Here is a 15,771-nt window from a genome sequence, read left to right on the forward strand (position 1 = left end):
TGGAGCTGGGCATGGTGATGCATACCTTTAATCTCAGTACTGGGGAGGCAGTGGCAGGCAGATCTCTGTAAATTTCAGAGCATCCTGGTCTATATAGGGAGTTCTAGGACAGCCACGGATTCATATTGAGACCCCGTCTCAAAAAAAGTAAGTAGATGCTATAGAGGAACACACCTGGCATGTACACATACACAAGCACACAAAATATATACAGTACAGCACACACACACACACACACACACACACACACACACACGGTCTAGAGGGGTGGCTCAGTAGTTAGGAGCACTAGCAGCTCTTCTAGAAGTTCAGGGTTGGATTCCCAACACCCACATGATGGCTCACAACCATCTATATCTCCCATTCCAGAGGAGCCAATGCTCTCTTTTGGCCTCTGTGTGGACTGCATGCATGTGGTAGATAGACACATGCACATTAAATTAATTAACTAATTAATTAAAAATGAAATTAAGGTTGGACCTCTACATTACACTATAGAAAAATCATACAAACATTAACTCAAAATAGATCAAGTACCCAATAAATAGAATAGCTAAAATTACACTAGTATTCAATTAAATAGATAAAAGCACATCTAAAATTTCACATCCTTGGATTTCAGTGTTTTTTATGCAATAAATAAAGGAAAAGTAAATAATATATTATCAAAATTAAAATCTTTTGTACATCAATGATATTCACAAGAATATAAAAAGACCACCTACAGAATGAGAGAAAATACCTGCAAACCACATACCTGATGAGAAACTTAAACTCAACAAAAAAGACAAATCAATTTAAAAATGGGCTTTTACAGGCAGATTTCTGTAAGTTCCAGCACAGCCTGGGCTACATAGTGATCTTATAGAGCTCTTGCCTTTAAAAATGGTTGAAGAGACAATTCTATAAAGAAAATATACAAATGACTGGACAGATGGCTCAGTGGTTAAGAGTACTTGCTGTGCAATCATAAGGACCAGAGATCAGATTCCTACAACCATGTAACAAACAGGTGTCCCTGCAAAAGCCTATAACAGTCCAGCTCTAGGGAGACAGAAACAGGAGGATTTGCCGGCTTCCAGCCTAGCTAAGACACAAGTTCAGGAAGGGATCCGGTCTTAAATAACAGATAGAGAATGATTAAGGAAGATGCCTGATACCTTCTCCAGGCTCTTTCATGTAATAGACAAGAATACATGCACATGCATACATTTATATGCATACATAAATTCACACACACAAATAAATCTTTTTGAAAAAGAAGATGGTATACAAATGACCAATAAGTTCATGAAAAGATGTTCAACATGACCAACCATAGGGAAGAGTAAATCAAAACAACAAGAAGTACTACTTTACATCCAGTGGGATTGGCAACAATGTTTAAAAAGGGAAATAAAGTGAAGATGTGGAAAAACTGGAGCCTGCCTACATTGCTGGTGGGAATATAGAGTGGTGCTGCTGCTATGGAAACCAGTTAGGCAGTTCCTCAGAAAAGTTAAACATAGACTTTCCATATGATAGTGTCTCCAATACTAGGTATACACCCTAGAGAACTGAAAACAGAACCTCTAATACTTGCACAGGACTGTTCACAGCAGCATTATTCATAATAGCCAACAGGAAGAAATGACCAAACATCCATACACTAAAAATACATAAACAAAACATAGTAGATGCAAACAATATAGCGAAATGTCAATCAGGCATGATAAAGAATGGAGCATTGATTCATGGTACAATGTGGATGAACCTCAAAAAACTTTGTTAAGCAAAGGAAATCAAATTCAAAAGTCACATGCCATACAATTTCTCATATATCAAATATTCAGAATATCTAAACCCATAAACACAAAAAGCATATCCAACTGCTAGGAGGAGAGTTGAAACAGGGAGTTTACACTTACATATAGAGTATTCTTTTAGGGATACAAAAAATAATTTGAAGCTTGAAAGACTGTGAATATACTAAATGTCACGAAAATGTGCATTTGAAAATGGCTAAATTATGTAATGTGAATTGTGTATTAACTGGGGGTGGGCTGTGTCTTAACTACCAGTTCTACCAAGATTCAAACTTGCTTTGGGACTTAGGAAATTAAACTACTTAAGACTCATTGTCCCCCACATAAAAGATAATTCTTTCTAACTTAGTTAAGAGGTAAAGCGGCTAACATAATACATGGATGAGAGACTTTAAACAAGAGTTATTGTTGTCTTATTAATGTATTTGTTTTTACTTGACTTAAACAAGAAAGATTTTCAATTGTTTTTTTCTCAAATGAATTTTATTTATTTATTCAGAACGTCCTTTTAAACCAAAGAGACTGCTCATCGTTCTCAAGAAGAGTGTATTGTGCTTTGTTCATCTTTGGGTTGAACAACAGCTATTACATGGAACTGATTGGACAAGCATGAATAGTTTGTATATGCCTATATGCCTGATTCCCAGAACACTCTACTTCTCTGTTTGATGTTAATATATGAAAGAGGTAACTACACCAAACTTTCCTAGTAACTACTTAAATAATTTACCCAAATCCAAATAAAAGGAAAAGTAATTTTCAATGGAAATCCACCATCTTATTAGCATTAATTCCTTAGGCTCCAAGAAACGAATAGAAATTGAGATTGGTGGTTCACTGAGACCACTATGCTATTCCTGCCATATTCTCCTAGTTAAGGGTTGCTTAACAATAGACATAAGCAAATTCCTCTGTAAAAGCCACATGATAAGTATTTTGAGCTTCATGGGTCACATAATACATCTACTCAGTTCTTTAACTGTATCACAAAAGCATCCACAGAAATAACACATATGAGTGAGTAAGGCTGTGTTCCAACAAAGCATAATGTATTTATCAAGTAGATTGTTGGCCTGATTTGGCCCATGTGTGGTAGTTTGCAAACCCCAGATCTACACTCTTGGGGCAAATTCTCTTACCCATCCTAATACAGTGGCCTTAAACTTGAAGGAAATGACTAGGGCCTATGGCTCAAGTTTCCACTGTGTCATCTGAGTTCAATAACCCATCATTACCTACAAGGACTCTAAGCCCTTGGATTTTGTAAACAGAGGCTCTCACTATACTATTCTCACTCAGAGTGCCATCAGCTAATGGTGCTACTTCCTAATTCTATTCTCAACTGGGTGGCAGTCGTCTTATGGGGCACTGGGAAATACTATAATAACCTTTGGTTTTATTACTGACAAGAGTTTTTCATAAGCAGTCTTAAATAGAGAACTTGGGGGGGCGGGGTTCACACTATCCTTTCAATTGCCATCTTAGATTCTTTAAGACAGACCTCCAGATTCTCTGGATCCCCCATGGAGGGCCTCACCCTCCCTGGGGAGCAGAAGGGGGATGGGGTGGGGGGGTTGGTGGAGGGGGGAGGAGGAGGGGAGGGAGAGGGAGCTGGGATTGACATGTGAAGCAGGCTTGTTTCTAATTTAAATAATAAAAAAAGACCGACCTCCCTAAACTATATTTGAAGCTCCCTGGCAATGGAAAAGGTAATCTTTTATGTGTTAATTCAGCTAGGCTAGACTAATGTTCTCACAAGAATTAATTCTTACTGAATTTAGAACAGTACCTTTCTAGCTAAGTAGCTGATATTTTGTTATCACTCAATAGATTTGTTTTCTTAAGCAGATATTTGTTCAATTTTGCCTCATAATGTCAAGCCTAGAACACACTGCTTTGAGTACAGAAGGTAGATTTGAAAAAAAAGTTGGATCAGTGAGACAGCTCAGCAGGTGAAGGTATTTACCTACCAAGCCTAGCAACTTGAGTTCAATTCTTAGAACCTATACAATGCTAGAAAGAAAAAACGGACTCCATAGTTGCCCTCTGATCCTTATACATTCATGTGACACAAGACACCCCAACATGTGTGTCCATGCATGCATATATGAAGGGTATGTTTTTAAGTTCTTGATTTTTTCCAAATGAAAACACTTTAGTATATGAAATCTTTAAATTAAGAAATATTAAAGTTCAAAAGTATCAGAATATAAATGATAGCTACTAATTATAAGTATTTGGAGCTAGATTTTTTTTTGTAGGAATACATCTACCCTGCATTACTTTTTCCAGTCATTGGTTTCAACAACTGATGGACTATACTTATTAAGAATATCCACTAAATGGTCATTTGTTAATTATCTTTTTCTTATATTATCAATGTATTTCAAGCCTTGGGAAAAATAATTCATACTGACTTTTTTTTTTGATTTTTCGAGACAGGGTTTCTCTGTGTATCTTTGGAGCCTATCCTGTCACTCGCTCTGGAGACCAGGCTGGCCTCGAACTCACAGAGATCCGCCTGCCTCTACCTCCGAGTGCTGGGATTAAAGGCATGCGCCACCAAAGCCCGGCATAAACTACTAAAGTTTTGAAGAAAAGCAGCATTAAGAGATGTATAAATTATTTAATCATAGACCTTTATCAGAGATAAGAAATCATTTTTTTTCACTAAAATGGGTGCTTGTTTGTTTTGTTCTCTTCTCCCTCCCTCCCTCCCTTCCTTCCTTTGTTTCTTTCTTTCCAAGACAGAGTTTCTATGTGTATCCCTGGCTGTCCTGGAACTTGATTTGTAGACCAGGCTGGTCTCAAACTCACAGATAATCCACTTGTCTCTGCCTTCCAAGTGCTGGGATTAAAAGTGCGTCTCCACCATTACTCAGCTTGAAATTACTCATCTTAAGGAGATGTAGAATGAATGTTCTTGTCTTTGAATTAATTATGATTTGCATAAAAGGATATTTAAAACTCAACCTATATATGCTCAATAAAGAGTAACTTTGATTGAAATGAGAAAACTGAAACAAAGCATATAGAAGATCAGTGATACAAATAAAGCGGGATATGGTCCCAAACAAGAGACCCAACATGATCCTGATGATTTGAATTTGGTTAACTGGAAAATCAGCCTAGAGAACAAATCCTCTATGGAGCGGGCAGGGGTAGAAGTGATACTTTAGAAATGGAGTCAGGGCCAGGCATGTTGGTGTAGGCCTCAATACCAGCACATGGGAGGCAGGAACAGGCAGAGTCTATATATCAGGTTCCAGGCCAGTCAGCACTAAATAGCAAATACTTACCTGACAGACAGATAGAAAAGGAAGAAAGAGATCAAGATCTGCTAAGCAAATTGGGAGCATGGGAAGAGGGGAAGGGAGCTAGGAGAATGAGAAGGGGAGAAGAAGAGGGATGCAGAGGACATGAGGGAGCAAAAAGTTTGAGGCAGGGGAAGAATCGATGATAACAAGAATAGAGATATCATAATAGAGGGAGACATTTTTGGTTTACAGAGAAATCAGGCACTAGGGAAATGTCTGGAGATCTACAAAGATGACACCAGCTAACAATCTAAGCAACGGAGGAGAGGCTACCTTAAATGCCCTCCTATGATTATGAGATTGATGACTGACTTATATGCCATCGTATAGCCTTCATCCAGCAGCTGGTGGAAGTAGAAGCAGACACCCACAACTAATCACCGAACTGAACTGGAACCCAGATGCAGAGAAGGAAGAGTGAAGAGCACAGGGGTCCAGACCAGGCTGGTGAAACCCACAGAAACAGCTGACCTGAACATCTGGGAACTCTTGCTCCCCAGACTGATACCTGGAATACCAGCATGGAACTGACACAGACCCCAGGAACATGGGTTTCTGTGAGGAAACCTCAGAAATCTACAGGACCTCCTGTAGAAGTTCAGTACTTATCCTTGGCATAGGTGTGGACTTTGGGAGCCCATTCCATATAGAGGGATACTCCCTGAGCCAAGACACATGGGGGGTGGGCCTAGGCCCTATCCCAAAGGATACAATAGACACTGATGACACCCTATGGAAGGCCTCACCATCCAGGGGGAGCAGAAAGGATATGTGATAGATAGGGTTTTAGTGGGGGGAGGGCGTAGGGGAGGACGAGTGGGAGAAGGGAACTGGGATTATCATATAAAACAATTCTGTTTCTAACTCAAATAAAAAAAGTTGAAAAAAAGGAAGAAAGATAGAAAAGGAAAGATAAAGCAAGCAAGCAAACAAAAACCTGAGACAATGAGACAAAATCTTCAGTATAGACAGAACTAGTACTGGGTAATTCTAATGTGAGTATTTTTTATTAACTAAGAAATAAACATAAAACCAAATCTAGATGAGGCTAAAGAAGATTAAAGCAACTAGGAAGCAAGAGAAGGTCCAAATTTTTCTAGTTCCCTAAAGATGTCAGATCTATATGGAAAATAATACACAACTCATTATTCCTTTTGTTAATAAGATAATGGAAATAAGGGTAGCTTTTCCTATCAATAGATTAGTAGAAGGGCTTGGTGGCTCATGTTTGTAATTCTTATACATCAGCAACTAGAGCAGAAAGAAGCCACAAGTCCAAGGCCATTCTGTACTATATAGTGAGTTCCAGTATATTACATTGTCTCAAAAAGAAATAAGTAAATAAATAAAAACTAGCAGGTTCTGAAATATAAGACATAACTACAAAGAAATAAGAGTTTAATGAATGTCTGACAGTATTTCAGAAAATTAATTAGATCAGCACAAAAAAAAAAAAAAAAAAAACAGGTCAAGAGCAGAAACCAAATGAACTAATGGATCTATATGAGTGCCTCTGTAAAAGAGGACAAAAGATATTTTTCTTTATTAATGATTCCTATTATCTTTGCTCTGAACTTGAAGCCCAGTGATGTCTCATTAATCTTCATAACCTGTAGTAAATTAATGTCATTTAAGAGAATAAATCCTTTAAAATTGATTATGATGAAAAAATGCAAAATTATTTCCAGCTTTTTACAATCTTTATTACAACCCTAAGCATCTTTGTGATTTTAATTAATAAAACTTTTGCACACAAGAAGCAGGAACTTTGATATTATTTAAACAAAGAGGAAAGCAATGATGGGGAAAATAATAAAACAAACTTCTATTCTACCTGACTGTCTTATCTCTTTGATCTTTGTTTTAAAATTGTAATTCACATATGAAGCTTAAAACTAAAACTTAAAGGAAAAGATTTGCTTTATTTAATGTAGTTTTAAAAAACAAGTTAGTTTTGTTTTAGTAGAAAATACTGCATGGCTTCAGATGGCAGCCATTTACCCAAAGTAAATATATCCCCCTAAAGTATAAAGAAGCTGTTAAACTGGAGATTGGTCATTGGCTTTTCCTCAAATATTGCTTTAATATAGTTTGATGTTTAAAAAGGCTACAGATTCTTTTGTTTTGGAGAAAGGCAAAAAGAATCACTACATATGCTCCTGTAAGGTGTAATAGTTCATACCTGAATTCTAGCTCTTAGAAGGATAATGTAGAAGGATTGCTACATCTTTGAGGCCAACTTAATCTACACAACAAATTCCAGGGCATCCTAGGCTACAGAGTGAGACACTATCTTTAAAAAAAGAAAGAAAAGAAAAGTAAAAGTATGCTGTTAAACAATTAAGTCTGGTAGGCACGATGGCTCAAGCCTATATTTCTAGCACTCAGGTAGCTGAGGCAGGAGGACCAAGGCTATCCAGGGTTCATAATGAGTTTCTGGAAAGCCTGGATTACATTATGAGGACAGCTCCTATCTAAAAAAAAGCAAATTTTAAAAAAGACCAATGAAGCCTTACAACAAAAGATAAACCATAACAATTGAGTAATAACCACGAATGTCTCCTCAGTACAGAGAAATAAAGGTATTTGTTACTAGTGTCTTAGTTAGGGTTACTATTGCTGTGATGAAACACCGTGACAAAAAGCAGTTTAGGCAAGAAAGGGTTTATTCACTCACAGTCCCATATAACAGTTCACTATCAAAAGCAGTGAGGACAGGCACTCAGAGGCAGGAGCTGATGCAGAGGCCATGGAGGGGAGCTGCTTACTGGCTTGTTCCTCATAGCTTGTTCAGCCTTCTTTCTTATAGAACCCAAGAATACCAGCCCAGGAGTGGCATCAAACATAGTGAGCTGGACTCTCACACATTAATCATCAATCAAGAAAAGGCCTCACAAGCTTGTCTAAATCTGATATTATGGAGAAATATCAATTGAGATTCCCTCCTCTCAATGAATCTAGCTTGTGTCAAGTTGATGTAAAACTAGCCAGCACAACTAGTGAATAATTAATTCTATACTGCCTACCACAATCTCACTTTTTCAACACTCAAAGGAGAAAAATGGCACATTCTAGATTGCCTATCTACTAAAAAAGAGAAAGAAAAAGAAAAAATATCTTGTGACCATTTCACTTAGAGATTATTTAATAAATGGCTCATTGCAATACATGCATTTGTTCATCTGTCAATCCTCGTCATCATAGGTCCTGCTATAACGTTTAGACTACTGATGAATACTGTTTCAAGACCTTCCTTCTTAGTTTCCTTTAGACTTACCAGTTTCAATAGCCCATTCATTCAGCTCCGCACTCCCTCATGTAAGCATCTTATCATTCAAAACTCCATCTCCCTCTCAATTTCCCTACTTTTGGGGGTAGAACAAAGCCTGGTTTCACCACTTCACAGATAACTGATTATGGGCTTCCTAGGGCCCATTTATTACTGATTTCCTATCTGTAAAATGGGAACAAGGACAGAATTGTGGAGACTGAAGCATTTGCAGAGTGTCTAATACATGACAGTGCTTAATATGTGGTATCTATTACTGGGCTTATTTTTAACATTTGTAATATACTTTAGAGTAAGTGTGTGTGTGTGTGTGCACTTACGTACATGAATGCAGGTGCCTACAGAGGCTAGAAACGTCGGATGCACCTGGAGCTAGAGTTACAGACTTGTAAGCCTTCTGATTTGGATACTGGGAAACAAACTCAGGTCTTCACGAAGAGCAGAGGGGTGGGAGGGATCACACACATATGAATAAAAAGAAAACCACCAAGGTATCTGTATAGAGTAAAAGTAAAAAACACTGTGTCTTCCAAATATGAGTAGTCATAAGGCATAATAAACATAAGCTTGGTACTCATTGCTAATACCTTTTCAGATACATGCCAATGTGTACACATAACAACAAACAGAAGCTATAAGAAAGCACAAGCTGTATATTTTTAATTGGGCACCATTTATCTGAATAAACAAAAAAGGGAGTGTGAGATAGCACAACATATAAAACCACTTGCCACCAAACCTAACTTTAATCCCCAGAACCCATGTTGTAGAAAGAGAAAACCCACTCCTGCAAATTGCCCTTTGGCCTCCACATTTATACTGTGTTATGCCACACAACGATCAATCAATCAGTCAGTCATTCAGTCAATCAATCAATCAATCAATCAAGTAAGCATGCATGGTCTCCTGTAAGTCACCTACAAGAGCCTTAGGTGCTGGAGTCAAGAGACGAACACACCGATTTGCTATTAAATATTAATTGGTTAGCCCTGAAAACATATATACAATAAACATACAAACTAAGCAGGTTGTATTTATGTGTATATGTACATGTATGTATGTATGTATGTATGTATGTATGTATGTATGTATGTAAAATAATTAATGAAAAAAAGACACCATAAATTTGAAAGAGAAAGAAGAGGGATATATGGGAGGGTTTGAAGGGAGGAAAAAGAAGGTGGGAAATGATGCAATTATAATCTCTAAAAGAAATAGTTTTTAAAAAAAAACAAGTAGACCCTTTGGCATGGAATAGCCTATCATATTATGTTTAAAAAAGACAAGGCATACGTGACCTCTAAACCTCTTACCAGCGCACATATCTAAAGTGACTTTTTTCATACTTGCTTAGATATACAATATATTATGAATTATTTAATTACATAGAACATATTATTATGATGTTTATTATAATAATTATGTATATATTTATACCTAACAATAGCTGATATATGCTTAAGAAACAGGCCTACTGTATAAAAAAATCATATAGATGTAATGCATAAACTTTTAAGCATCTCACTAACATGTTAGCTATGCAAATATATTAGCACAGTTATTTTTCATATAATGAACACAATAAAGAGGATCACATATTTTAACTATAACATGAACTCCATAGTAATCTGTTCATTTGATTCTAAAGTATAAATCCTATGAGGCGCATCAGATTCTCTATTTTTATATAATGGAGCATGATTTGAAGGTCTGATTTTAGCTAGGAAAGGATATACTCTAACAAGTCAAGCGACTAAACAGCTGCTGATGCTAAAAGAGTTTCATATTATTCTTAGTTAGGCACTAATTTATGCTTTAAATTTTCCATCCTGCGATAATCTTTTTAGATGCATGAAAAGGAAAAGCAACAATACTTTGAATGCTGATCTGAGTCTCTCGTTTAGTAAAGAGCAGGAGAAAATAAATTTTAGATCCAAGTCCAGGCTGCCTGGCTTGAACCTGGAATCCCTTATCTTCCTACCTCCATCTCCCAAGTTCTGGGACTACAGGTGTGTGCCATCATGCCTGCTTTGTGCTATACTGTGGATTGAATCTAGGTGTTCCTGTGTGCCAGGCAATTATAAGCACTCTACCATATGAGCTACACCTCCAGCTGGACTATTTTGTTTTTATCTTTCCATTTACTTGTTTGTTAGAACATTGTCTTTACATATACTTGGTTTTGATAACATATAGTACCAGCAAGATGGGCCTTAAGGAAAGTGGATGGGAGTAGGCATCCTCTGCTATTGGGAAAGCCACTTTGAATGTAAACTATGATTCCTCGTAACTGTATGTATAGCATTTTGAATTACAAGGGTAAAAATACCATGGTTTTCTTGCCCTTATGGTCTATATGAAAAGTTACTTTAAAAACTATTTTTAGTTTTCTGCAATAAAATTGCATCTTGCTGAGTGTGATGGTGCATACTTTGTAGCCTAATTGAAGGTAGAGGCAGGAGGATTAAGAATTACAACCTACGTATGAAGTTTGATGATAGTTTGGACTACATGAGACCCTCTCTCAAACCACCCCTCCCCCCAAAAGTCAAAAGACAAAGAAAGGCTGAAGGTCAATGGGTAATAAAAACTAGCAGAAAATATTTATAGTACATATATATATATACATATATATATAATGCATTAGAAAAACAAATGATACATATGTATGTACACACATGCTAGACATGCCTGTATGGTTCAAAACCTACCACTAGGACTGAGTACAGATGTAGCTCACTTATACAGTACTTGTCTCATATTCACAAGAGCCCTGGGTTCAATCCCTAACACTGCATAACCCGGCTTCCATGGCACACAACTGTTAATCCTAGCACTCTACTGGTAGAGACAAGAGATTAGAAGTTCAATGTCATCCATTCTGGCCTGGGAATTTTGAGGCCATGTCTCAAAAGATAATAATAAAAAAGTAAAACCCACAGATGAGAACTAAATCTTCTATTTACAATGTTGTACAAAATAGAGCCACTACAGAAAGTATTACATTTACAAGACTCAAATTGAACTTGGAGACTAACTCCCTATTTTTCACAAGTAATACCTCCCTCACCCAGGCATTCTGTTTTGAAGCTTTGGAAATGTATTATAAGTCAAGGAAACTCATTAAAAGAAGAGCATTTCACTAGGGAACTTTCCATTTGTTTAATTTCAAACTATAGTAATACTTCTTAACAAGGTATTCAAGGTACTAAATTTATTTTGATTGCATTTATTTTAAATTCTTAATCATCCTTAATCAAGAGCCAGTAGCATTCAGTTTTTGAGGATTAGTTACTGACAAAGAGCTACAGATAACTTTTCAACATAAAAGTAATTCAAACATCCAAATCCAAGAATTGAGAAGTCATTATATCAAAATAGATCCATGATGTATAACAAAAACCATACTGTCATGGATCCTAAAACCAAAAGGTAGCAAGTATTTATAAGAAAAAGCCAACGTAAAAGCTTTTATTAATATTGATGGGTGATAGATTCAAATGTTAAATGTTTTGAGTCCAATAGTTGAACTCATTTCAAACCCAAAGTAAAAAATAAATCACAAAATAGTTAAGCTTTGATCTTAAAATTAAAACAAAATAACATGATGCCAAATACTAATATTTTGACTGGATACATTCATATAGAAAAACATTTTACATATTTAAAATTGTTGCAATTTCAATACTTAGCATCTTAAATTTAGCCTCTGAGCAAGACACATTCACTAAATAATAGCTATGAAACTTCAAGTGACTTTATTAATAAACTTACAATTGCTGCGTTCAAACACCTTTAATAAGATTGATTTTGAAAGTGATCAACTAACTATAGGCAGTACTCATAACCATATACTATTATTCCAAATCCCAGTACACAGCCAAACATCTACCCACTCACTACCTTTCAAAACCTAGATGGGAATCCATCAAATAATCAACTGGGTCTGCATGAAAATCACACAAGATTCCTCCTCCTCACTTCTGAGTAGCTGAATATAAATTTAATATGCCACTGTCTTGCTTCCTTGTTTCCATCCAACCTCATTCTTCCCATTATATAACATTTCATAAATATACTGGCTTAAAAATAAGATGTAACTGGATAAAAAAGCTAACAATCACTTACCATGATCATGTTTACGCCCGAAATTGCCTTTTCTCTGGGTTCACATATCAATTCTATTTCATTGAGTCACTACTGAACCAGACAATTTTAATTACATGCCCATATATAAAGAACACTGTGTTAGTTTCAAAACAGCTGAAATAATACATATTTTTCCTTGTGAAAATCATGTACTTGCCTTGTGTCTGCATTTAAGTACAACTCCATAGGCTCCTATAATTAAAAAGAAGTAAGCAATCAGAGACATGCATACAAACTGTACTTCTATATTTATCTTGTTTATGAGCATATGTTAGAATAACAACACCTATGACAATATTCTAGAATGATAAAATCATGAGACACATACAAACAGAGCATGGATCCGTTAGTATGTTTTTTATAAACCAAGGGTATAGACAAGTCATTGCTTCCAATAAATACTTTGAAATGTTTCTTTTTAAAAAGATATCTTCACTATACACATTTATTATTTTAGGCAAAGGGGGTCAAATAAATACATAGATTACAGGGCTATGAGACTGTGTGAATTTGGAGTCTAAGGCAAGATGACAGCCATCAGCATGAGGCCATCCTGGACCACACAGTGAGTACCAAGTTAACCAGGGGTACACAACAAGACAGCATCCCCCCAAAAAAGGTATACAACAAGACAACATGTCAAAAATAAAAAGACTTTTTGAACAAATAAAAATCACCTCAACAGGTTCTAGGGAACTTAAAACTTAAAAGCTACTAATTTCCCCAAGAGCAAAGTCAAACGAAGAGCCTACCCAAATAAGCTCTCTCTCCTAGGAGTCACATAGGGTCCTATGTCCAGTCTCTCTCTCTCTCTCTCTCTCTCTCTCTCTCTCTCTCTCTCTCTCTCTCTCTCTCTCTCTCTCTCTCTCTCACACACACACACACACACACATACACACACAACCAGCCTCAGTAATCCCATTAAATAGTAAGAGTTTTACCCTTCTAACCACAAAAGCTCAGTTTATGGGCATAGGCCCAGGGAACTCCCACTTTCTTTGGTTTATTCTGACATGATCTCTTCTTATCTCTTGAGTTAGTCATCCTACTATGTAGGTGGTAAACTCGACTGGTTAGTGGCAGAACAAAGAAACAATACCTTAGCAGGAAAGTTCCTAGAAAATTGAGATGAAAGCTACAATGTGAACAATTCCAATTAAAAGAATCAAAGCATCTGGGTGTTGGTGATATATGCCTTTAGTTCCAACACTTGGGAGGCAGAGGCAGGCAGATCTCTTGAGTCAGCCTGATCTACAGAGTGAGTTCCAGGACAGCCAGGGTTACAGACAGAGAAACCCTGTCTCAAAAAATAAAACAATAACAAGCAAAAATAATCAAGACATAACATATATAATGGAGCTCTACAGAAACATCACAAACATTTTTGTTTCCACAAAGGTACATCCTAAATGCAACTATGAGAAGGGGGTGGACTTGAGTGAGATGAAACTAGTAAATATGTCTCTAAGAGTCTAAGCCACCTTAAAGTGGCTCCTTCATTTTGGTGGAGAGGCATGAATCTTAGACTCATAGTTAAGGTGGATCCAGCAATTACAATCATCCAAACTAACTCCACAATCATCAGGAATCAGCCAATCTACAGAAACTTTTCTATGAGGCAAAAATGCATCATCTAGGTCATAGGAACATATACCTGACAGAATGCACTTCCTACCCCCAAACCAACTGAGTTAGTTTACAAAGAAAAAGGAACAACAATGCCTGACTATAACTTAAACAAACAGCCTTGCAATTTTGGCTAATCTAAACCAATACTTAAGATTTTTATTAATAGATACTTAGAAAAAGAAGGTTATAATCTACACAGTCAGACCCAAACTTTGGAACATTCTAATAGTGTTCCGTCTACCTGCCCTTCTCCCTGTATCGCGTAAGTCTTTAACTGCAATAGCTTTGAAAAATAAAATTGGAAAAAGCAGCATTTAAAACTTATATTTTACATTTGTTTACATATAGGGGAGTGCATGCATGCCACAGTGCATGTGGAGGTGAGAGGACACTCTGTGGAGTCAGTTTTCGCCTTTCCTCTTGTGGGTCCTGGGATAGAACTCAGGTTCTCAGGATTGGTGGCAAAAACCTTTACTGGCTAAGCAAGCTTGCTGGCCCAAAAAGGCAAATTTTATAAAACAGGTAAGCAATTGCGAATGAATTTTCATTACATAACATCAATGAAGGGAAGAAAAGGAGTTGACTAGTGAAGGAAGAAGGACCATTTCTCTTTGGTGTGGTTTGAACTTTAGACCTTGAAACAAGCATCTAATTAATAATCAGACTCTCATTGGCTCTATTTATTTGAGAAGGATTTGGTAACCTAATATTAAAATCTTGAAGAGCTCTGTAAAATGTTTAAATTTTTGAAATTCAAATCTTCTTTTTAAAACTAAAATATAAAATTTTGTAATAACTGTTTTTTATAAATACTAAGAAACCACATTTTCACTGATATTCTAATTTTTAGAAATTTCTGTAAAGTTATCTAAGAGTTAAAATGACTAAGCAAGAAAATTAGGGTAATTACCTTTATCTAGGATTCTAGTTTTGAAAAATGAATTACACTTTATCAAATCAATAGTATCTTTGGTCATAAAGCATCATGCTATGAACTACAAGGAAGAAAAATTAATAGCATTAAAACCATAACATGCATACTGATTTAAGATGTTAAACAATATAACCAAACTGTGTCCCTAAAAGCTTATAAACTATGGTCTGTCATTCTCAAAGAAATGGAAGTCATTTATCTATTTGTTTGCCATATAGTAAATTAAAGTTGGCATACACTAATAAAATTTAAGTTATCTAAAATAAGCCTAAATGATATAAAATGTAAAAATAATAAAGATACATAGACTAAAGAAACTATACTAGTGAAAAGAATATAGTTTTAAAATATCCCTGATTGCCAGGTATGCTGGCATACATCTTTAATCCCAGCACTCCAGAGGCAGAGGCAGGCAGATCTCTGAGTTCAAGACCAGCCTATTCTACAGAGTGAGTTTCAGGACATCAAAGGCTACATAGAGAGACTTGGTCTCAAAAAATATCTATTAAACTTTAAGGAGTTTTTAACTGTTACTGGTTTTCACTTGGAGAATAAGACCCAGATAGTTGAAGAACAGTTTTATTTTTATTACTGTACACATAGGTGCACATCTGAACTGATATGCTAAATTAACGGAATCTAAATAAG

The 15,771-nt window shown here is 36.2% G+C and overlaps 1 protein-coding gene across 1 annotated transcript in view; it reads right to left on the reverse strand.

Annotated features, from left to right (window-relative positions):
• The window catches only part of Cdkl5 (cyclin dependent kinase like 5), a 186,851-nt gene that overhangs the window by 108,737 nt on the left and 62,343 nt on the right, over nt 1-15,771 (reverse strand). Inside the window, exon 4 of the mRNA XM_027432769.2 lies at nt 12,718-12,752. Within this exon, the coding sequence (XP_027288570.1) occupies nt 12,718-12,752 (35 nt within the window). The remainder of the gene's footprint in view (nt 1-12,717; nt 12,753-15,771) is intronic.

Source organism: Cricetulus griseus, chromosome X (assembly GCF_003668045.3).
Source record: "Cricetulus griseus strain 17A/GY chromosome X, alternate assembly CriGri-PICRH-1.0, whole genome shotgun sequence".
Classification (NCBI taxonomy): Eukaryota; Metazoa; Chordata; class Mammalia; order Rodentia; family Cricetidae; genus Cricetulus; species Cricetulus griseus.